This window comes from Anomalospiza imberbis, chromosome 3 (assembly GCF_031753505.1).
Source record: "Anomalospiza imberbis isolate Cuckoo-Finch-1a 21T00152 chromosome 3, ASM3175350v1, whole genome shotgun sequence".
NCBI classification, from domain to species: Eukaryota; Metazoa; Chordata; class Aves; order Passeriformes; family Viduidae; genus Anomalospiza; species Anomalospiza imberbis.
In genome coordinates this window covers 90,891,654-90,915,492 of record NC_089683.1, presented here as the reverse complement: position 1 = coordinate 90,915,492, position 23,839 = coordinate 90,891,654, and the positions used below count along the sequence as shown (strand labels likewise).

The 23,839-nt window shown below is 36.7% G+C and overlaps 1 protein-coding gene across 16 annotated transcripts in view; it reads right to left on the bottom strand.

The window, feature by feature from the left end:
* The window catches only part of USH2A (usherin), a 392,736-nt gene that overhangs the window by 72,688 nt on the left and 296,209 nt on the right, over positions 1–23,839 (bottom strand). For all 16 annotated transcript variants that reach the window (XM_068185676.1, XM_068185675.1, XM_068185673.1 and 13 more), the window contains 9 exons: positions 21,991–22,159; positions 18,818–19,039; positions 13,383–13,606; positions 10,894–11,104; positions 9,866–10,063; positions 9,125–9,279; positions 7,117–7,315; positions 1,062–1,169; positions 327–510 (listed from right to left, as the gene is read on the bottom strand). In XM_068185676.1, the coding sequence (XP_068041777.1) occupies positions 327–510; positions 1,062–1,169; positions 7,117–7,315; positions 9,125–9,279; positions 9,866–10,063; positions 10,894–11,104; positions 13,383–13,606; positions 18,818–19,039; positions 21,991–22,159 (1,670 nt within the window). The remainder of the gene's footprint in view (positions 1–326; positions 511–1,061; positions 1,170–7,116; positions 7,316–9,124; positions 9,280–9,865; positions 10,064–10,893; positions 11,105–13,382; positions 13,607–18,817; positions 19,040–21,990; positions 22,160–23,839) is intronic.

The window sequence follows — 23,839 nt, the reverse complement described above, 5'->3', positions numbered from 1 at the left end:
AGTATATTCCATGATGGAAAAATACTGGTCATTGAGCTACCAAAAACCATCCAAGAAAAAAAAAATAAAAAAAGCTTTGCTTCTTTGAATCAGAATGACCTATTCTCAAAAACAAAACAAAAATTAAAAGTGCTTGCTTTGATTAATATCTTTCTAACATTTGAAAGACTCCTAAAAGTGCTCTACCAATTTTCAGTAATAAAGTAATATTTTAAGAAAGTTTTCTTTTGTTCAAAATAAGTTATATTTTGTACATTTCACTAACACAAGTACCTATGTTTTTCAAGGTCTTTCACCTGTTACCAGGGCTCTTTAACATGCCTTACCTACTGTTAGGCTGCAGGTTAACATCTGTGAAATTCAGGTCTGTACTGCCACCCAGGAAAATCTGCTCCCCATCACGGAATAATCGATAATGAGTAATGAGTCCATTGGGTTCCTCTGGTTCACTCCAGTACATTTCCACTTCTGTTGAGCTGACTATGATATGATGAGGTTTTGGCCATACCCCTATTAAAATCAAAATGACACAATTTTATTTTTATGACAGAAACTCAAAAGTGTGTTTTTTTTTCTTTTCCAATACTCGTGCTGCTGTTTTCAGCAATGTAATGAAAACATAAGACATTGCCAGGGAGAATGACAGAATTTAACACACTTTTTGTATTTGTCATATAACAAATGCAACCAATTAGACAAGGTAAAGATTAATGGAGAATGAGGCCAAAGGCTGCAGCCTTTATTCGCCCAGTAGTCTCTGCATATTCATTTGTGCTTTAAAAAATATTAATCTTCTAATTCTGACTTTGTTAATGAAGCTAATGAAATTAGAGATGAATTTGGGGAAATTTTTACAACAAGAAAGTATAAATGCAGTGCCAGGCAGTAAGGTATATGTAGCAAGATACAAAAACTCCAAGAGAGACAGATTCTCTCGTGTAAACTTCTACATGATAGCTTGATGGATGACAGTGGAGTTGTGCACCTTGTTAATCCGTCAGAAAACACAAGCCCATACGACCATCTCTTTGCAGTTCTATAAGAATGATTTTCTCCCTTACCATGAGGAGCAGCTTGTAAAGTTTGACCTGAAAGTGGTTGGCTGGAAGCACACCCAGCAGATGTGCATGCAATAAGCACAAAGCTGTAATTAGTGTATGGCTGCAGACCTAAAAAGAGCAAATAGAGTTTAGGCTGAGATGTTGACATCAACCATTCCAAGAATTATATTGCTGCATAGAAAGTTACTGGACTTAAAGTTAACTTTTAGCATTTTTGGCAAACATAAAATATAAGCTATTCTGATATTATACTTGAACAATACTGAAATGGTGAATTCTCACTAATTTAGACATATATACTCTACTGATTTAAAAGACCCAAAAACCAATTCAGACTGAATATCTGTCTATGCTGCAATGGATCTATGGATATCCCTCATATACCTGAATCAACTTTAACTCAAAAAACTGAGATGACACTTGAAATGCAGAAAAACACCTGAAAGTGCAATTGCTTAGAGTTTTGGACTTGAAAACCTGAATAGCCTTTAATGTTTTGAAAATGTATTACAAATACATTTGCAATAATAAGATAATAAAATACACACTTGTACATGAAACCTTCTACAACATTGCAAATAAGTCCAAGGATACTCCTGCCACCTTCCCAAGTTCTATTTTTTTCCCTCTATTTTTACCCTATTTGATACAAGACTTTACAATAAATGATACAAAGCAGTTAGAAGCTGAACTGACAACCAAGCCCTCATTACAAGATATTAATTTTAGTTGTAATTTTAAATTTTTATTTTTTCAGCTCAAACCTTCTATGCTGTAGATCCTTGAATGAGATGAGAAGAGAATATATTGCTTTGCCTTTTCCTTGGAAATTTTCAAACATCCTTGTGCTGTGTGTCGATGACTTCAGATTTGACATCAAATTGCCTGTGGAATCCTCATAAAATTGCACTTATCATTTGGCTAAGATACTGAGCTTTTAGAATAGCCAATTCTGTGCACCCGTTAAAGGCTTCTTGTAGTTAAATTGTTAAAGATGCAGACCACTGTGAGATCACCTTAGAGCTCAGCTTGAACTGCTGGTTAGCCATCTTCACACAGCACCCTCTAGCCCACAACACAGCACCTTCAGCAAACTATTCTTTCAGATATTTCTCAAAATTGATCTTTAAGATATCACCAGGCACAAACATCAAAAACCCGTTTCTCACATATTCAAGGACCCCCTTGTTAACACCTCATAATACATCAAATAAAGATTCCTGTTCCTGAATGTAAAGGATACAAAAAATACAAGAAGCAAATTACACACAAAATCTCTTTGAAAATATTAAAATTGCAAAACTAAACACTCAAAAACTTGTGAATTCCCAGTGCCAGGACATTGCACAATACAAACCGATCCCCTTTTGTTCACAGGCTTTGTGGCACAGTCCTTTCTAAAACTCCTTCCAACATGTGGTCTCCGGCCTGACTAATTGCAATTTGAGACTTTTTCTTGTAGTGTCCACCCCTAGAGTGTACACATGCTTCACTAACACCAACTTACTGAACATTTCAAATGTCTTAAAACAGTACCAAAACAAAAAATCCCCCCCAACCAATTCCATAAAAAAACACATAAAGTCAAAAACATTAAAGAGAATTTCTCTCTCAGAATCAGGATACCGACTCCAAGAGACTGAGAGAACCAAAAATCGCCTTGGAGCTGCCAGGAAGTCATTTGGTATTCCTTGGACCTGGCTGTCAGACTACCTGGTGTTACGCAAAACTTTAAATATCCAAGCACAACTGGTGACTTCAGCTGCAGCTCTGAAAGCTCAGGAAATTTAGGCAAGGTAATGAAAATGAAGAAGAGGTGGTTGTGACAAACTGTGAAAGACTGAGAAGTGCCTTCCTCAGTACCACAGCTTGAACAAATATGAAAGCCCCGGATGTCAGGCCACTCCCTTCGGCAGTCCATGCCACCAGCCCACAGCGATCCACGTTTGGTCCCTCTGGGCTGGCACTGTCCCAGCTGCCTCTCTCCCTGTGCTCCACGTTCCCATGTTCCTGTCTCCTTGAAAGGGAGTGTAGCTCTAGGCAGAAGCACGATTAGACCCATCTACACTGAGACTCCCAGAAGGAATTAATCCACTAAACACAGCCAAAGCTGAGGCAGCAGTTCTCCATACAGGAGCTTCATTTTATTCCTCCCTGGAAGAGGCACAGATTGTGGACTGAACGAGGCAGTAGCTCTATGAACAAATGACTGTACTGCTGTGTAATGTGGACTGTTTGTGTGGAAGAGGCTGATTTATGATTATAAAGGTCAATTCATAGGTATTATATAGGTCAATTTTTAAGCAAGTGGCTTTCTGGTCTTAACAGCATGCTTTTGATGTAGCTCCTGTGTCTAAATGGAATTATTTCAAGAACAATGCAATTCTGTGGCAACAAAAAAGCCTCTGCAAGACCTTTGTTTATAAACAAATCCTTGCTTACATCCTGTACCAAGATATTTTAATTAAAATATATTACAAACAAATACAATGAAAGAAGAAGCAGCAACTATGTAGGATGGTAAAATACTGAATGGAAGACATGCAGGCTGCTTAACAAATTGAACAAGATGTGAAGGAGAGAAAATAAGGAGATGACTCAGAGGGACAGCCCTTGCTGTAACCTAATCATGAACTGGAAGAGAAGAAAACTAATCTCAACACTGTGTATAAAAGTTAGGAGGGAGAAAATGACAGTTGCAGACTGGAGAGAGGCAGAGGCATGGAGGAAAGCCAAGTATTTAACATTTCAGGATAGAAAAGATTACTGTGGCAACAAATTACTTGAATTCCCCTAAAGGGAGTCATGTTCACTTTTAAAGGAAACATGCATAATAAAGCAATACTCATTTACAACTACACTTAGAAGAGAAAAATGAGCACTAAAAAAGAGTACATGGTTTCACTAAATTTATTGGTGAAATTCTGATACCTTTAATTCTAGCCATATATGGAGCAGTCACAGCAGATTTTTACCTAGATTATTAAAGCTTTCCATTAGACATCTTGTCTTATGCTTGGAAAACTCTGTGCAAATCTATGTATGTAATTTGTAATAAAAATAACAAGTAAAATAATATTGAAATATAAACAGCATTTTGCTTTTCTAATGTCTCTACTTGATTGTTCACCAGATCATATTTCTCCTCTCCTCTTCTTTTTTGGTTTATTATTGTGGGAAATTTTTAAGATTTTTTTTTGGTCAACTTAAGCAGTCTATTATATTGTTGCAGCATATGTCATTTGCCAAAAGGCTGTGGAACAGTGGGGTTTTTTTTAAGAATGCATTGTTCTATTAGCTAAATCAATTCCTTCTGATACTGTTTGTCTCCATTTGTGGGTATGGCTCCAGCAAGGTCAGTAATTAGCTCCCAGGATAACATTCTTGGGCCCCACTGTGGGAATTTTACTCAGGAGGATGTCAGATTGCTGACCACAGCCTCACACAACCCCTTCACCCCCAAGAGTTTCCTTCAGGTAAATATTATTAATGATTCAGTGCTGCATGTGGAGATAGACTTGACCAATGACAACACTTTGGTATCTCTTCAGATTTCATCACCCTGAAATGGAGAATATGTTCAGATGAAAGAATTTCAAACTATTCAGTCATAAAGTATTCATACTATTGTTTATTTTACTAAAATAAATACTCATTATCTTCCTTGGCTTTGACCTAAAAATGATTGATCCTACAAATTGCTGATAAAGCCTCTTACTTAGGATATTAACTTTGGGGTATTAAAAGGGGGGAGTTGAGAAGAACCTTTTCTATAAACCCACCCGCTGCTGCTGAAGAGGGCACTCTTGGCTTTCTTTTACAATTCCCCTAATTATTTTCCTCAGTCTTACCCTCTGCCTGGCCCCACTGCAAAGCATTAACAGGCCCATTTGTAAAGTAGTAGTAACACAAAGTGAAACAATGCCATAACTGTCATCCAAATTGTTCTGTACAGGGTACTGGAAGTGTTCAGTAATAAATGATATAAAAAGGTCTTTTATTGACAAGCTGCCATGTGCTGTTTGCATTAGAGAATATGAGAAGATGATGGCTGCTGCCCCTAGGTCCCAGTGGCATTCAACTCAGTGAGATAGCAGAAAATGCTTCAGTTTGCTTAAAGCATTGATAACACCTCTAAATAATTAACTGAGGACTTCCTGTCTTCAATTACTTAATGCTTTTTTTAACATCTTGAGAGGATTATAAGCAATTTATGGATTTCACATGATGAGCACATTCACCGCTATTCCCACAAAGCATTTCTGGGATCATGTTTCCAAAGCTTTGATGTAATTAAAAATAAGCAGCAAGACAATGGTGCCGTGGCAAGGTGCTCGCCTTCACGTCTGCCATTTGCAAGACCCGAGATTCAAAGTCTCCACAAATACTAATACTACAGCTTAATTAATGTTCAACTGTTGCTCAGGGAAAAGCAAGCAGTTTTGGAGAGGAAAAAAAAAAAAAAAAGAAAAAGAAAAAGCAACGATAATGGGAAAATCGAAACATACATCCACAGGGAATAAAACAAACAGTTCAAACATTTGAGATTATGTATGAAGTGAATTTGATTATTTTATTGTATTCTTTTAATTTAGAGAGCAATAGTTACCCACATTGCTAAATCACTCTCATGAATTCTACAATATTACCCAAGGAAGCTCCTGCAGCAAACAGCAAAAAGATTTGATTATGACTGTCAGGAGGAATGATCACTTATTTAATTCCTGGCTAAACATGGCCGCACTGGACAGTGGCTTAACAGAACAGGCACACAAAAGAAAAAAAAGATCTTTGTTTCTCAGGAATTAATTTCATCTCCTCTCACTTCCAACTGCTAAGTATTGTTGGCATTAAAATGGAGATATAACTGCCCTGGAGGAGCATGAGAAATATTTTTCAATGGGTTTGATAAATCATTCCTTGTTGGAATGTTCCTTCTTTGCAGTGTAAACTTAAAACAGCAATTCTAAAACATGTACCACCAACTCCAGCTAAAACCTCATGTCCAGAAGCACTGAATATGGAGATAGGAGTAATACATCGTTGATGAATTTCACACTTGAGCATTATATTGTCAAAGAGGAACAGCAATCTTGCTCTTCTGTGAGTGACTATAGCAGAGACAAACTCTTTTAAAGCACTAAGGAATCCACCCTGACTCAGGACTCATGCTTTGAGGAGTATTTGAGAGTGCCATCTATGCTCTAGAGGCATTTATGTGCCCTAAGTCAAATTCTGCTCTTTGGCTGGCTGTCATATGGTGTGTACAACATAGGAATAATTAAATTTCCTACTTGTGGGGCAAAAACTAGGGAAAAAATTAATGCATTTGTGAGATATAAAAATTTAATGAGCAACCTAAGGTCAAAGAATGAAAATAAAATATATCCCCTAATGTTTATGTTTCTGCTCTGTGTTCAACAGAAGCATTTCTAAGAGGAATTTTGGCTCAGTGTAACATTCAAAAACAACTAAAAATTGAATATGGGAAAAAAATACATTTGAGGTCTGAGCCAAACCTTCCCCCAGAATCCCTGGAATAAAGCTTCTTTCATCAAGTTTTTAGAAAATGGCTATAAGCAATATATAATATTATAGACAGAATTTGGGATCTTTCCTGTTCTGTCTTCCTTTCATTATCTCAGACATAAAGTACTGGATCCTTCTCGATCTTACCCTGCTACACATTCACAGCTGCACTGCTGCACATCAGTGATGTTAAAAGAGAGAGTTGAATCTGTATGAAGGGATGGCTGCCTACACAGAATATCTAAGTCCTTGAGCACACTACAAAGCATGCATCTTCAATTGAGCTGGATAGATTTATTTTAAAATTTTGAAATTAAATATATTAATATTTTAACAAACAGAGCTAGAAATGAAAGAGACTGGAAAAAAATAAATTTAAGATATGTAAAGTCATGATAAAGCGTTCCAAACTGTGCACAGTGCTGGGGATTTCAAAGTTACTGATAAGTAGCGCTTTAAATATATTAATACTGTCTTATATCTTAAGGACAGGACATTAGCCTGTCAAAGAGCTCTGCCTCCTTACCTGACACTGTGTGCTGCATTCTGCCTGCAGCATCAATGTATATAAGTCCTCTCCCCACTTGACTGATCTGGTACTCTCTGATGATCCCGTTTGGTTTCTTGGGTGCACCCCAGCTTAAATGTAATGCTGTGGAGTTCAGAGCACTAATTTCTGGCAGCGGAACACTCTCGGGGACTCCTTGGACAGTGACTGCAACTACCTGAAGACATATAAATTAAACAGCAATTTAATGTAATAGTACACTAGATACCATGATCAATGAGAATGTCACTTTTGTTTTAAAATGTTGTTTGGGCTGGCATATCATTACCAAGGGGCTGGGGAAGTAGATACTTTTTTCCTCCTTTTTCACAATGAAATCTGACCTTGAATACATTACATAAGTCTGTGTCTCCAATTTATCACAACAGGCTCACCACGTTTTAGCTCCAGTGTATGGCACAGGGTGAAACAACAAAACCTGTATTGCTTGAAAACTCTTGATAACTCTCTTCCATATGGTTTGTCAGTGTCTCTGCATTTTAACTGCCTGATTTCATATATTTTAAGCACCAGTAAAGATGGGGCTAAGCCTCCATATATCCCATGCAATCTGAACTCTATTGTAGTTATCTGCAACTCCATACTTCTGTAAGGAATCTAAAGATTTTGAAAGATAGGATAAGTTTGCTCTTGTTAAGTTCTTTCTATTAAAAAAAAAAAGTAAAAAGGCAATTTTCTATTGACACATCTCCACCATCAGCTACAGAAGAGGCATTTCCAAATTACATTGGTTTAATAAGTGAGTCAGAACGTTTTTTCTTTGAGAATCACTTTTTTTTTTCTGTTATTACCACCATAAAGTATTTATATTATGCTGTAAATATAAAATGTGCCCTCTATAATATATTGTCTTAGTGTATTTGGTGGAATCAGTCCCCACTTGCAGACTTCAGTGTTTGCAACAGTAAACTCCTTAATTACAGGCAAGTGAAATAAAGCAGGATTTATTATCAGGTCAGTGGTTGCAGCAACTGCCTACATAGTTTCCAGACCATAGCTCTGTGTGCAGGCAGAGGACTATCCACCCATCTTCATCCCTCTACATCAATGTTTTTTATTTTAGACTTCTGGCTGAGATTTGCATGAATTAAAAAAACCATTTAAACACCTGCAAATGAAAAAAAAAAAGAGTCCCACAGATATAATAATTACAAAACATAGTCATTACTCCCCACCTCTGCCCCACAGACCTTACCCTTGTAGTCCTAGAAATTAATTTTCAAAGAGGCAAGAATAATATTGTGAAAAAGAGGTCACTAAATAAATAATTTTTGCAAATGATGAATAAGGCAGGTACTTTGCAGAATAAAAACCACAGCTGGTTAAATAATAATGTTGGTGAAAGGCATCCATAATTCAAAGTGATACAAAAGAAAATGAAACTGTGAGAAAGGGAGGTAAGAGATCCTGTTTGCGTAAAACTGAAGCTGAGGCAGGTTGCTCACAAAGGGACAGTAAAGCCTGAAGTAGGTGCAGATATAGAAAGCCAGCAATGAGTAATATAGTGAAAGGAGGCCACTGGAGTGGAAGTGTAAGAAATTTGTTGAACAAATTGCTAGACTATAACTAAAGCAGATGATCTAAGAAATAGCAAGGAAGAAGAGGCTATAGACCTCCTAGTGAGAAGCAAAAATTTAATTTCCAGGTTTAGAGAAGGCACATTTTAATATTCTTCACTCTATTCTGCCATGTACAGCTTTCTCTTTAACAAACATCATTTCCTACAGTGCAATTTCAGCTTTGCCAAGACTGTGATACTGCATTCTTCTTCCCTTTGCTTGTATCAACCAGGGGTTCCAAATATTCACCTGTCAGTAGCTGAATCCAAATCAGATTATTGATGTTTTTTTCACTTACCCAATAATCAGCATGTCTTCAAATTACACCTTTCCGAAAGCATTTCAGTGTTGCCACGCTGGCTGATAAAATCCTGGCACCAGTTCCCATGAAGCCCAGTTTCACTAACCTTGCTGCTGTCTGTGCAACCAGCAACGGTGCAGGCTCGCAGCTGGTAGGAATACTCTTGGTATGGCTGGACACCACTGGTGTCTGTGAAGCTCATTTCTGTCCCTCTAAAATGTTCGATTCCGTTTCGGAGGACGATGTAGTGAATAATAAGACCTATTGCAGGAAGAAAGTTTTCCCTTTTGTTAGCTGAGAGGTCCTGTGTGATAATAACCTACTCTGCATACAGAAAACATTCAGTGAAATATCTACATGACCACAGTAGCAGACAATAATTGTGATTAAATGCTAAATATCAACTACCAGCTACTTTCCTCAGCATCTGCATCAGCATCTGAGTAGATCTCAGTTTTTAGTGAGACCTCTATCAAGTTTCCTCACAGTTTGAAAATAATAAGCAAAATTTCCTGAAATAAACATAAGCACCACCTGCCCTACCCCTGAAGCCTTAAGTATTTTTTAGGATGATTGTCATTTTCTGATCATATTTGGATACTTATTATTGCAACTGTTCTCAAAAGAGGCTTTTCAACACGTTGTGAAGACATAATAAATTGACTTCTGTGAAGAAGACTCTCCTCTTATTTGCAATGAAAATTATAGCAACCTAGAACACAACCTTCCTGCAGAGTTTAGGAATATGTGTACTTCAGTGACAAAGGTTAATTAAGATATGTTTCCTGATCTTGGAACACTGCCACCGGAATGATAGAAAAAACACTTTAAACAAGTGTCTCAATACCATTTGGTTGAAGTGGTTCCTCCCAGTCCAGAAGTATCATGTCTTCCCGATTATCTACTTTGGCCCATTTTGGTGGACTTACACCCTGTGGCACATCTTGCTTAGTGACAGCTCTGCTAATTTCACTGAAACCTCTTCCATAGCTATTCCAAGCAGCCACCCTGTACTCATATGTGACAAAAGGTTCGAGGTTCACATCTAGAAAAAGAAAATTACATCTGGATCATCTCAGTCTTATCAAAATACAAAATAGCTTTTTTTCCCCCCTGGATTTACAAATAGAAATGGATGTTATTCTTTACACAGGGTCATAACTGTTATTGACTTTTTCAAAGCAGGTTTACACGTTAGGTACTCATTGAATTTCGCTCATTGCATATCGCTGAAGTCTCTGCCCCAATTCACAGATTACTTCTTAAAAGAATTTTGCTTCACTACAATTCATAGAATCATAGAATGGCCTGAGTTGGAAGGAACATTAAAGACCATCTAGTTCCACCCCCTCTGCCACGGGCAGAGACATTTTCCACTAGATCAGGTTGCTCAAAACCCATCCCTGCCTTGAGCAATTCCAGAGATGGGGTAACCACAACTTCTCTGGGCAACCTGTTCCAGTGTCTCACCATCCTCACGGTAAAGAATTTCTTCCTAACATATCATCTAAACCTGCTCTCTTTTAGTTCAAAGTCATTCCCCTTGTCCTACCACTATCTGCCCTTATAAAAAGTCCCTCTCCGACTCTCTTGCAGACCCCCCGCTTAGGTACTGGAATGTGTGATAAGGTCTCCCTGAAACCTCTTCTCCAGGCTGAACAACCCCAGCTGTCTCAGCCTGTCTGCATAGCAGAGGTGCTCCAGTCCTCTGAGCATCTTCATGGCCTCCTCTGGACTTGCTCCAGAAGATCCACATCCTTCTTCACATTGTCTCACGTTTAATTCGGGTATCTGAGAGCATTCAGGCCATCTTTTTCTTCAGAGCAAATTATCTATACCAACAAATCACCAGTCTGGTCTGCCACTTCTCCTTACCTGTAAATGAATACTGTGTTGGACCTCCAGTGTAGACAGTCTCCTCTTCTGCTGGACACACACCTTCCTCTACCTCCATTTCTGTAGCACTCTGTGAACCTTTTATCCACGCACAGATATTCTCCTTAGGATCAAAGTCACACTTTCCACAATGTGCTGTTTCCTCCATAGATAAAGGGCAAAGGACATTAGCCTTGCATTCTTCTTTTACCTAAGGAATACACAGGAAAATTTAAATATATCTCCCACATTTTCCTTTCTCTATAAATACTTCCATTAGTATTTCTCTCTCTTTATACAACACAAAAACCATGTACCTTTAGTACACTGATATTTCTAGCATATGGGAGACCCTTTCAGGCTTTGGTCTGTCTACTGTCTTTGATTATTGATGTTTCTATAATATTTTCTAAAAGAAACAGATTTTTTTAGGGTCCTTGGATGAAAGCATCACAAATTTTAATTACTGGAAGCACAAATGGCTGGATATGTTGAAAACAGAAGAGTCTAGAATCAATGACAAAAGGATTTTATCCAAGAATTTGAACATTCTGTTCCTGCAAAGGCCAATATCCTGTGGCAAATCAGTAGCAAATTCCCAGCCCCTCGCACAGCTTGCCAAGTACACAAGAGGGCTCTGTGCAAGTCCTTGCCAGCTTTTGAGGCTGAGAACTCTATCCATGGGCTATATAAATCATGTCTTCTGCCACATCACTACTAAACAGAAGCTTTGCTGCAATAAGAGGACCTCTGCAAACATAAAGATACAAGATTTAACTCATAAAATGCAATTCAAAGAAATATACACTGAACATCCACAACTTTCCATTAAAATTCATGAAATAATATTTTTGACAAACCATAAGCTAGAGAGCAATAATTCTCATAAAATATAGGTTACTGCAGAAAGAAATGTACTGCCAAATTTGCAACAAATATTTCTGCCCATGAGGTCATAAACTTCAGAAGGAAAACCAAACAGATTATATCTAATGCTTCCTTAATTCACCTATTGAAATTAGCTTCTTAGCTGATTAGAAAGTTCAGCTAATTTAATTTCCCAAATTTGGCACTTCCACAAAAAAATATGTTGTGATAGATATCCATATAGGATGCAAGATATAGATAGATTGCATTCCCATGTAAAGTAGCAGCAAAATGTGTCAGACTATCAGCCCTTTTGCTGTTAGTAAATCTATACATCTCAAAGAGCCAGCACTGCTATCTCTTTTCTACTGTGGGTAAGTGAAATACAAAGCACTTCCTTTGTTTATACTTTATACCTAAGGCAGGGATCTGGTGTTTTATCTACCAGAATTCATTAACCTGTTCTCAGCCATTTTTTTCCTTGCATGAGCTACTAATACAATGCATTGAGGAACTGCAGCTGACTCACCACAATGTCTGGATTTTCTCTAGGAGAAAATTATTCAGTCAGAAAATGAAATTACATGAAAACCTTGACATGAAAAGGCAAAGATGTAAGAAATATTTCTGTATTAACTTAGCAGATGAACAACAAGGATATAGGAACACCTGCATATGGCAGGATGGGGGTCTGTGTTACTTTTCTTATACATTTGGTAAATTCCACAATATCTTTCTGATTTCCATATTGTAGAATTCACAATATCTTATGTTCTTTTTTCTCCCTCATTTTCTCTCTTTCCCTCTTATCATAATTATAAATACAATTTTATAAAAAGAATATACATATATATATAATAAAAACTGAGAATGTTTTTACAACTTATGTATAACACCAAGATGCTAATTCTTGGATATTTCTGTTGAATTCAACTTGGAGTTGCGGGCAAAATTGTCTTATGCTGATGCCTACACAGGGCAATTTTGGAAAACACCAAATTAGCCTTTATGGTTCACTCAGACATTAAAATAGAAAGAGAATAAACTATATAATTCATTAGGCATTAAAGGACCTATCCTAGTACTGCTGAAATTTATGCCAAAATGGCTGCTGATTTTCTGCAGAATCAGGATTAAGTCCATCAAAAAAATGCCAGTTGCTTTATTTTTATTTTTGAGGGTTTTTTGTGGTTTTTTTTTTAGGGGGTTGGGGAATCATGTCCTACTGCCTGCCAAAATTGAAATGTTAGAGCATTTTTATACTTCAGAACTGGCCATCCAATTTTAATTTCCACTTAATGAACATCATCAGAAACAGTGGTCACAGAATGGAAACTGGCTATACATGTCAGTCTTGTTAGCATGCCAGCTTTTAGCCACTGCACTAATCTGAAGTGCTGGGCAACACTTCACAGAGGCAGCTAATCATTATTAATTCCTTTAGAATTCATTGCAATAACATCAATCATGGAGAACTCATTCGGTATTAATATGGATGTAATGTGAAAATGAATAATGCACACAAGAGTTTTTATATTCCTATTTTAGAAAAATAGTTATGAACAGTGTATTTCTCTTTCCATCATCAAATCAGAGCTACCGAGAGATTTTCTATCAATTACCTTCATCATCATTCCAGCTGAAATCTTGTCAGAGCAAACATATTTCAAAGGATTATATCCAACTCCATTACAGCATTCTTCGCTCTTTGGAATAAGTTCAGTCTCACAGCATTTTACTGGCACTTGGTCATTCTTTCTAACATGTGCTAGGGACTCACCACTGGAACCTGAGCAGCATATGGTATCTGACTTATTCACGTACTCTTGCCCACAACATAACATCCCTGAAATGAACAAAAAAACAAAACAAAACAAAAAAAACAACTCTAAATATGAAATTTAAGTTAACAAGTATATAAGAAAGGTCGCAATGTGATATATCTTGGCATAAACCCACCAGCAGCTGGAATTATGCAGATGTAGCTAAAGTGAGATTAAATTCAAAAGTGAGATTAAATTCAAATCCTGACTTCCAGACCTACTGAAAACAAACAAGAATTAGAGAGATAAACAGGGTGCCCTACAATCAATGTTCACCACTCCTGAACTTTTTATAGAACTTTGCTATGGAATACCACACCAATGTCCCGACAACAGTGGGCTGGAGATGGATTGTTGATGAATATTTCCTGTAGAATGTAAAAATTGAGAAAGCTTTCCATGTACTTTCTACTCGGGTCTCCTTCACACCCCCCTCATATGGGCAATCTTCCAACAGTGCATCTTAGCATTCTAGAATTTATACATCTTTTATATTTTAAAGTAGGGGTTCATATTAGATACCTAGAACAGAATGGGTCACTTGGAAAATACCCACAGAGAAGCTTCAGTCATCTAATACAGAGAATTATCATTCAAGAAGTTGATATCTATATATAATTTGCATTTATACAGTGGAATTGATAAGCTGCCAAAATTAATTCCACTGTCTTTTTTCTGGTTTTAATAATTTCATTTTTAAAATAAGAGCTCATCATAACCACTGCAATTTTCCACATATTCACATGAAATACCAGTGTTGAACCCAACACCATCTAAAGAAAGGGGCAAATCTTAACTCAGAACGAAACACTACAAACTTGTCTATAAGTGGCAATGAAATAAATGTTATTACTAGTTTAACTAGGAAGATATCACACAAAGAACAGGGTTGTGATATACTGTTATATCTACAAAGTACTTTGTGTTTGACGCCATTTCTGTCATATGTTGGTATTTAAAACGTGTGCAAGAGTGGCCACTTTTTTCACTACTATTTATTACAGCAAATCTCTCTTAGAAGTCATTCATAATGAAAAATAATCTTTAAAGGTGTGATCCTGCTAAAGCATTCAGAACATTTTATTCCAATCACTGGAATGGCTAAAAATGGTATTGTTACTTGCATACGTTACCTTTTTTCAGGGCTGATTCTATTCACAGCAATCAAACTGTGATCACCAGCTCTTCAAGAGGCAAAATATTTCCTCTTGTTCACACCCTTTTTCCAAATTGTCCTAGGATTCTACCAATTTTAAAGAGAGAATTAATGCAGAAAATGACTCAATTCAATACTAATAAGCAACTCAGACAGCCTCAAGGGACTTCTGACAGGAAAACTAAAATTTTGATAATGAACTGTTTTTCTGTTGAAACAAACAAAGCTGTATTCTTTCACTCTGAACCTCATCTTTGTTTAACTGAATTAAATTTTTCAGCCAAGATTTCACTCACATAACAAGAAGTGACTCCCTTTCTAGTTTCTTTGGTAAACCATTACTTCTTTAATTATTATCAACCTTGTTCCAGTGTGATAAATTGCTAATTACTTAATACCCTAATCAGCGTTCATTCTTTGCACAGATAAACTGTGACAGCGCCATTAATTTAAATAGTAATTTCACTTAATGGCCAGAACGGCACACCAGATTTTTATGCAGCATTTTCTGAAGACTGCATCCATCACTGCAATATTCTGACATAAAGATGTCTGACGTGCACTAACTCACTTAGGGAGAGCAGATGTTGCAGAGCAGAGTTTGGTAGTAATTCCCAGAGTGCATCACTTCAGCATGAATGAGCTGCAAAGGCAGAGGTAGACAATCTTCTGAAACTGCATTGCATAGCCTCTGACCTTTCCTTAATTTATCACATGTAGCACTTGACTCCTGAACCTTGACATCTCAAATGTACAATTTTAAATATGCTCCAAGAAAAACAAAATAGGACCATGTAATATTGATGGATTGATTTGCCTTCTAAAAATTGCTTTATTCAATTGCCTAAGGATCCAGAAATTCCTATAAACCGTTGCTGAATACAGCAGAACATCAGAATTTAAACTATTTGTAACTCAGTTGGAATGTGTGTGTCATATTTTATATACTTATGTTTCATAGGCATGTAATGCATTACAGCAAAAAGAAAATCCATGGGCTGGAAAAGACATTTCCTGCTAACACTGATTTCTGTCAACAATTATTTCATGTTCATCCCCAGCAACTGAAAAAATTTATAAACCTAGCTGAGTGATGAATTACTAATTTAGTAAATCTACAAAACCAATGCTTTCAAAAGGGAAAAAATGAGTATTAAAAGGCTTAGCCTTTGGAGCCAGAATAGAGGATCAACAAAATACAGAGCCAGTGTACATTGCAAACTACTCCAAAAATCCTTGGCTTGCATACAGGTATTGCCACTATTACAGATCAGGTACCACAACAGTACAAAGCATCATGTTTCATGAGTCTGGGATCTCAGTATAGTGGCATTAAGAAAAAAAAAAAAAAAATAGAGACAGAGAGAGAGAAAATCCAAGAGTGGTTTTAGCTGACATTATCCTTTATAGCCAGAAACAGAGAACTTTGGATAATCACACTGCACCACTGCCAGCCTTTGCCAGTAGATGTCTCTATGGTCACCCCACTAAATAAGGCCAATGAGGGGCGAAAAAGGAAAACTAAGAAAAGAGCAATTAATAAATAAAGAGAAAAAAAGTAATGTGGGATAGGTGAAAATATCTTTTTGCAAGGCTGACTCTCTGAAAAAGGTATGTAATGGCAAATGAAAAAAATCAAGCACTTAAACCAACATTCAAGCTCTTAAACCAACATTTCAGTGCAAACCTGGATCTAGATTCAGCAAAAAGACACTGATTTTTAACTGGTCATGCAATAAAATGAGATTGTGTACAAGGCTTGCACTTTTAGTGATCAAGTTTTTCTCGTTTTTTTTTTTTTTTTTTTTTTTTTTGGAAGGACTTAAAGCTCTCAAACAAAAGCTTTAAATTGTCACCAGATTTTTAGCTGTGGCATTCATTGCAAGTGCAAAACAGAGCTTCAGAAGCAATTCAGCTTTTGCATAAAACCACCCCTGTTACCTCTTCTCCTTCCAGACAATGAGATCAGCCTTCCAATTACCATATTCTTGCAAAATTCTACTTATCCATTTGCCAATGATAAGTAAATTATGTTTTTGTGTAAGAACTTTTTTTCCATTAGAATAATTACAATAATTAGGATAGGAAGCACGTAGATTTTTTGTGCCTGGCTTGTGCATTTTCATGATGTATTTAGCAAGGCTGGATTACTCCAAGAAATTAAGCAAAAACCAATTGAGCATGATCTATATGATATGATAAGAAACCACAAAGTCTATTCTATGTTTAATGCAAAAGAGCACAATCTCTTTCAACTGTGGTGTTAATTCATCTTTCAAACCTGTATTTGTGTTCAGCACTGTGCTGGCTCACAGCGTACAGTCCTCACAGAAAACCCATAAGCGATGAAAAAAGCCACTGTTTTCTTTTTCAATAGCCAAAAAAATGTCATCCCAACCCATTCTTGGGAAAAATAGTGTAAATGATTGAGCGCTATAGGCTAAACACATTTTAAAAAGAGAGATATAAAGGCTTTTAAAATATATATATTTAAGGAAAAAAAAAACCTGTTAAGAATACATATATACTGAAATGAAGAACATAACTTTCATCCCAAGATACCTGTATTACACTCCTACACAACTCATCTGCCCAGAGAGAGCAGTAAAAACATAAACGCTACCCCAGCAGTTCTGTTCCAACAGCATCTGTTAATTCACTCCATTTATAAAATACATATTGACAAAGACAACTGAACTGGGACCAGAGAGATTTGATTTGGTGTGAGAAAGTCAATTCAATGTGATTTTGTTAAAGGGCTCCTGCAGGCAAATAAAAGAGTTTAAGTAATAAAGTACATAAAGAGATGTTTTATGAGCCAGCCCCGTCCTGTGGCAGCCACACAATGCGCGGCTATGCAAGAGGGCCTTGCTCAAAGCTGGTACTGAGAGCATGGATGCTGTAGATCAAGCACAATTAGGTATCACAATGAGAGGGAGCTAAAATCATGCAAGCAGTGCTGCTCACAGCTCACACCATGAGTCGCTAGTGGAAGGGAAGGAAACCACAGAAACCATGGAAATACTCATTTGATTAGCTCATCCTGACAGTCAGCACCCAACAAGGGTGCTCCTAATACCAGAGCCACTGAAGGATCCAGGGAATACAAAAAATTACTGGAGTCAGAGCTTATTTTTTGAGGAAAGGAGTTCAACCTTGAGATCCAGATTCTTAGTTATATATTAAGATTCTTAGCTGTATAAATAAGAGGCTCGAACTGGCACACACCATCACTCAGCTTTGTACACCAAGCATAGCTGGGTACTAAACCTTCATTATTTTTGTATTTTGAAATCAGGCTCCCTTTTAACACCACCATAATTTCTGAAGTTGTTTTGTCAGGCTGAGAAAACCTGAGGCTGATGGGATATAATTTGTCTAATAACTGTGGAAAGAAAAGACACATGAAAGTATCTGAATAGGTTTTCTAATAATACCTCCAATGTCTGTCCTCAGATAGTCGCAAAGTGTAAAAATAAGGAAGTAGGGCTCAGATTGTACCTCTGAATGATGGAGTAATGATTGTACCTCTGAATGATGGAGTAATTTCCCGTAATTTCCAAGAAATTAATGGGATACATCAGGTGAGCCAGTGAGTAGTGCTGGGGATTAATTTTTTGTTAAACTGAAGCAGGTTAGGCCCCATGTAAGTGATGAACACAAGAGAGTGACATAGACCACCAAGCAGACACCATTGCAATCTTCAGTTTCCAGGTGACTAACCCCACATTTCCAGAACAAATAGAAAATCCCTGCACTGGGATGCATGGTGGCATAGAGGTGGTCAATCTAACCTCACAGAGGGGACCAGACCTGTTTCCTGACTTGCACAAGGAAAGATCATTCATTCCTTTTGAATTGTGTGGTTTCTTCAGCCCCTGCAGCTTTTGCACAAAGGCAAAGAAGGTTACTGCAAGCTCAGCACTTTGTAGTATAGCAAAGTAGGTGACTAAAGTGCAACAACATTTTAACAAATTGCCACACACACTTTAAACCTGAGTGTGTCACTTCTGAATGGCTGGTGTCACAAGAGATTTAGAAAGATTAAGATCTTTTTTTCTTGAGGACTTTCACTTACCTGTGAGAGGTCTGTATGCAGTCCCTTCCTTTTCATCACCACAACAGACTGAGTCCATGCTTATGACCCTTCCACCACAGCACTGCTGATTGAAACTGTCATGCAGGGTTCCACCACAGCAGATTTGATTGCCTGATGTGGAGTAAGGCATTCCCTGGCAGCAGGAATCACCAATTCCAACTGAAACTCTGTTTTCCTCTTCATTAGGGCAGCATACTTCTCCTGTCAATATAAGAATACAATTAAAGATTTTATCCATTTATAGCCCTTGAAATTCCTGAGAGGCTTTCATTAGACGGCAACAAATCTGGATTCACAGTTTCATGTACAGAACTTTCTGTGAAAGCACAGAATCACTTGGTGCTTTAGAATGCTATAAAAGTATTATATTCATTTGTAATAATGATTAAAGAAATGTGCATTCATTAATTCAGGTCAAGACTCTGTAAGGTATCAAAAGACAAGCATGACAGAGATAAAGCTGAGAAGAGCAATGAAAATAATCCGTGCATATGACAATTATAGAGCTAAAAACTTTTTGCAATTGCAGCTGCACAGTAGAGAGCACATTCTTGCTGTATTTAACAGAACCATCAGGCTACTTATTGTTCGCAAAAAATTTTCTTGTCTCCTTCAAAATCGTTCCAAACTTGTCTTGATGAATCAATTCACAATGCTGAAAGCATTTTTTCATGTTTGAGTGTCGCTCAGGACTTCATCTCACAGAGAATGTAAGGATTAAACTCACTTTAAAAATTAAATACCACCATCACAATTGGTAGACTTGGTTGCTACTTCATCAGCAGCTTCTGCAGGAAAAGACCTTAGGATAAGACTGCCAATGAGACTGACACTGTAATGGTGGGGTGGGGTGCACTAAGCTGTGGGCTATGAACAAAGTACATATTGTCAAAAAGGATACAAAAGTGTTGATAAATGGTAGTAATTTTCATTCACTAGTGTCTGCACTTGAGCTGATCCAATGTTCTAATATTGTTTTATTAATTTTATGTGTTGCAATGTTTTCTGTGGCTCAAATGTCATTTGGAAGTAGGAGTGGTTTTGTTTTGCTATTGAAGATGGGTAGTAGAGTTGATTAAAGTATTTTGATTCCTGAATGTTAATCAAATAAATTTGTTAGGATTTTTAAAACTCATCCTTCTCATTTAAAGAAATATCTCAAGTTATTTTCTTATGAAAGGTTGGGAATTAGAGACAGAGAGCTCCAAACTCAATGCACCTTTTGTCAGAAATAAACATGTGCTGAGATTGTAACAGATGAGGGAGAACATGATTTAATGTTCTTAGATAATAGTGTTTTCCTTTCTCCCCACATTCCTTGCCGAAGAGGTGCCTGGGTGGTAGTAGCATTATTTGTTCTGCCTCTCATCATAGTTCTGGGGTGGATGTTTGCACTTCTTTGTGCAGTAGTGTTTCAGAAACTGAGATTCTGCCTTCCTAATTTGTAATCTTCATGCCTCCAGACCAGTATGCTTCAGCACATCCCAAGCTATTGAGCTGGCCAAACAACATCTGGGAAATATGTATGCTTAGAGAGTTTCCTGTATAAATAACTTTATCAAATAAAGTCAATAATAACCAAAAAAAAAAAAGAGAAAAAATTTTTGGAGTATAATAGATACAATCCATCTAGGTACTTCATCATATTCTCCTGTATTCCTCGGAAGTTAATTTAGTTGCTACACAGAGAAAGTATTAAAACACAGACTGTAGCTTACATCTATTGGAAATAAAACTATTTTTTTAAAGAACTATTAGACATAAGACACAAAGGATCAGTAACCTTCTCATTAACCTCTCAAAATGGGTTCCATTCCAAGCTAGGCTTGAAAAAGTTCTCCCTCTGAAAACTACTATGCAGTCTTACCAGTTAATTGTTATCCTTATCAAAGAATGACCCACATTAACATTTAGCTTGAGGTTATTAGCATATTTATAAAAATAAAAAAGAAAAAAGTGACCAACAGTGTTCATGTTGCTGCCCTTTAAAATATAGAAAAATAATGCAGCAAGTATACTTAGAAAAAAAATTGTTTAAAATCATGTTCAAACATTCACTGTTTCAAGCTTGTGGACTGCTGACTGAACAAGAATTACTTTCAGACATAAGACATTTAGTTCCACTGTGCTTTTCTTTCTTGATGTAAACAACATTAAGCTAGTTAACACAGACCACTGGATGGGGACAGAGGTCACAGTATAATCTCTCCATTTCAGTACACTGAGATTAATGAGGTCAGCAAAATACACTTCTTCCATATGACAGCACTTTTCTGATGACATCATGGAAGGCATTCTAATATTGTGATATATTAATTACTTTTCAAAAGATCAGAACTTGGGATGTGCTAAACATGTTGGCAAAATGTCAAGCATTTCTGAGCCTACAGAATGTGTGCCAGCTTGTGAGTAATGGAAGCATTTTAGCTCCTGACCTGACAATTTCCTACAAAGTTATATGCTCTGAACACTGGCCCCATGAAAGGGATCTCTCTTCCCCTTTTTCTCCCTTTCCTGTCAACAGTGACCCACCAACAAACTGAAAAAACAAACTCTGGACAGTTACACAGAAGCCCAGTTTTGGCAAACTTCCCAATCCTCTCAGAGAATAAGAAAATGATAAATTACCATCAAAGATAATGCACGTGGGAGGTATAGTTTTATCAGTAACATTAGTAGAAACAAAGACTAGACAATGTAGAAACAAGTAGAAGTGATGTCATCCAGAATATCAACACCAAAGGCTAATAATTGGTCCACAACAGAAATGGCTACGGAAAATCATGTGGGGTCAAGTCAAGCAGAGAACTAAACTTCATTACTAAATTGCCTGATGGTGTTCCTATTAAGCAGAACTGCTCTCCCCATTATGCAGCACTTACTGCAATTAAGTATAGTTTGGCATAAATTAGTTCTCCAGGAAATGACCCAATCATCAGGTTTCATCAATTAAGCCTTTCTTGTATAAACAGAGTATACCATGTTTAGAAGGTAAAATGAGTGCAATTTTCTTTGCACTGAGCACAAGTCTCGAAGACATCTATAAATCTTGATAAATCTCACATTTTTTGTTTTCATTCTCCTTGGTGTAACAAATACATCAACTTTGTTGGTTTTTTTCATTCAAGCAGTGGAAAGGAGTTGTCTCTTACCTACTAAAATTCTGGTGTAATAACCACCACAGCACTGATGTTTCGGTTGCACAGCATGTATCTGTCCACCACAGCAAACCCCTGGTGAATTAAGAATAAATGGAATGTACTTGTCCTCACAGCACTGGAAGCCAGGTTTATTGTCGTGCAGAATCCCATTACAACATACCTAGAAGTAGTAAAAAAAAAAAAAAAAAAAAAAAAAAAAAAAAAAAAAGGGAAAAAAAAAGGAGAAGATCAGTAAGAAGGCAGTATCTGTTAAACAGAACATAATGTGTTGTCTGGCAAAACAACGTATATGAAAACATGTATCCTAGTACAGACACTAATAGGACTGCAGTCAAATAAAATGTAACTTGGCTAAAATTCTGTGCCCTCCAGCATTATCAGACTTCAATAAACTACTGTGTATCTGACAGGATGCTGCTATTCTGTAGCCTTCAACCATACTGCACCTTAATAAAATAGTCCATTAATATGAATCATCTTCATATGCCTTGCAGGCTGTTTGAGTCTCACAGTGTGGAGTAGATTGCAATGTGGATTTAGTGGATTTAGTCTACCATCACCTGACCCTTTTTTTTATTTTCCAATTTTTTTTTTTTTTTTCAGTTATGATGAAACACAACTGAAAAACAGTATTTCCCAATATGAGCTTTTGGGTTTTCTTTCACATAAAAATAAGTGGAATTATCTTCCCATAGCACAAGAACACTTAATTATGACCATAGATCTTCAGACAATGTGATCTCAAGAGAATAGTATTTATATAAGGAGGTTTTTTTTCAGAATAAAATTTATATGGAAATGAATTTTGAAAAGGCCTTTTAACTGTGGACTTCTTTCTAGGTGCTGTTGAGAAAATGATATGCTTGAACAATCAAATATTTATTTGTACACTTACTCCTGTGTCAATGGAATGGCACACTGAATACCCAGCAAATCATACAGCACAGTCAGTAGAATAACCATAAAAATGGTATACTTGGAACCTACAGCCAGTGTAACTTATATCAGCTTCTTCCAGCTAGACATGAAATGGAGTTGGCAGGAGAGCAGAGATGTTAGAGCAGAGTTCCTCCTTTGTTTTCTTTTGAAGTGGACCTCTTCCACTACTGACTTTTACCATGTCCTAAATCAGGTTAGATTAGCAAGAAAGAAAGAAAGTGTTCCTCTGAAGGATCTTTTGTTTACCTAGGTACTTTAACTATTACTTGAGAAAAAACTTTTTAAAATGCATATTAATAGGCTCAGGGCATCTCTTTTGTACTATAATTATAATACTAATAAAAATATATACAAAAATTATTGGTTTTCTGATGTCGTAAACTCTATTTGACTTCAGAAAGATGATGTTTGTTTTTTCCACTTTTGAATGGCCATTATTCCATGACTCTTAGGAGTATTAGGTTAGGTTCTGAAGTTACAATTTACAATACACAAAAAATAGGTAACCTGCAGTTAACATTATAAACAATAGGTAACCCACAATTAACATCAGGAGGTTCCTGTTTCCTCATTATATTTTTAGGTTTCATAACTTTATATGCTTTGAATTGTGACACTGTTTTCTGCTTTTCCAATGCACTTTCTCCTTCAGCATCTATTTTAGACTACACATGTAGCTGAATTTCATAATTTTCAGGAATTTTGGATCTCTGTAGGCACTATTATATTATTTTGCTGTCCACTTTGTCACTGGTAATATAACCCAATCCATGAATTTCATTAACCTACTGTTCTTTCTTCCAGATCATTAGCTAAGATGTCTAATAAAACTCTGCTTTAGAACTCTTCTCTGATTCCTAGCTTTTGGATATTTTGCAATGACTGGCATGCACTCCAGGCT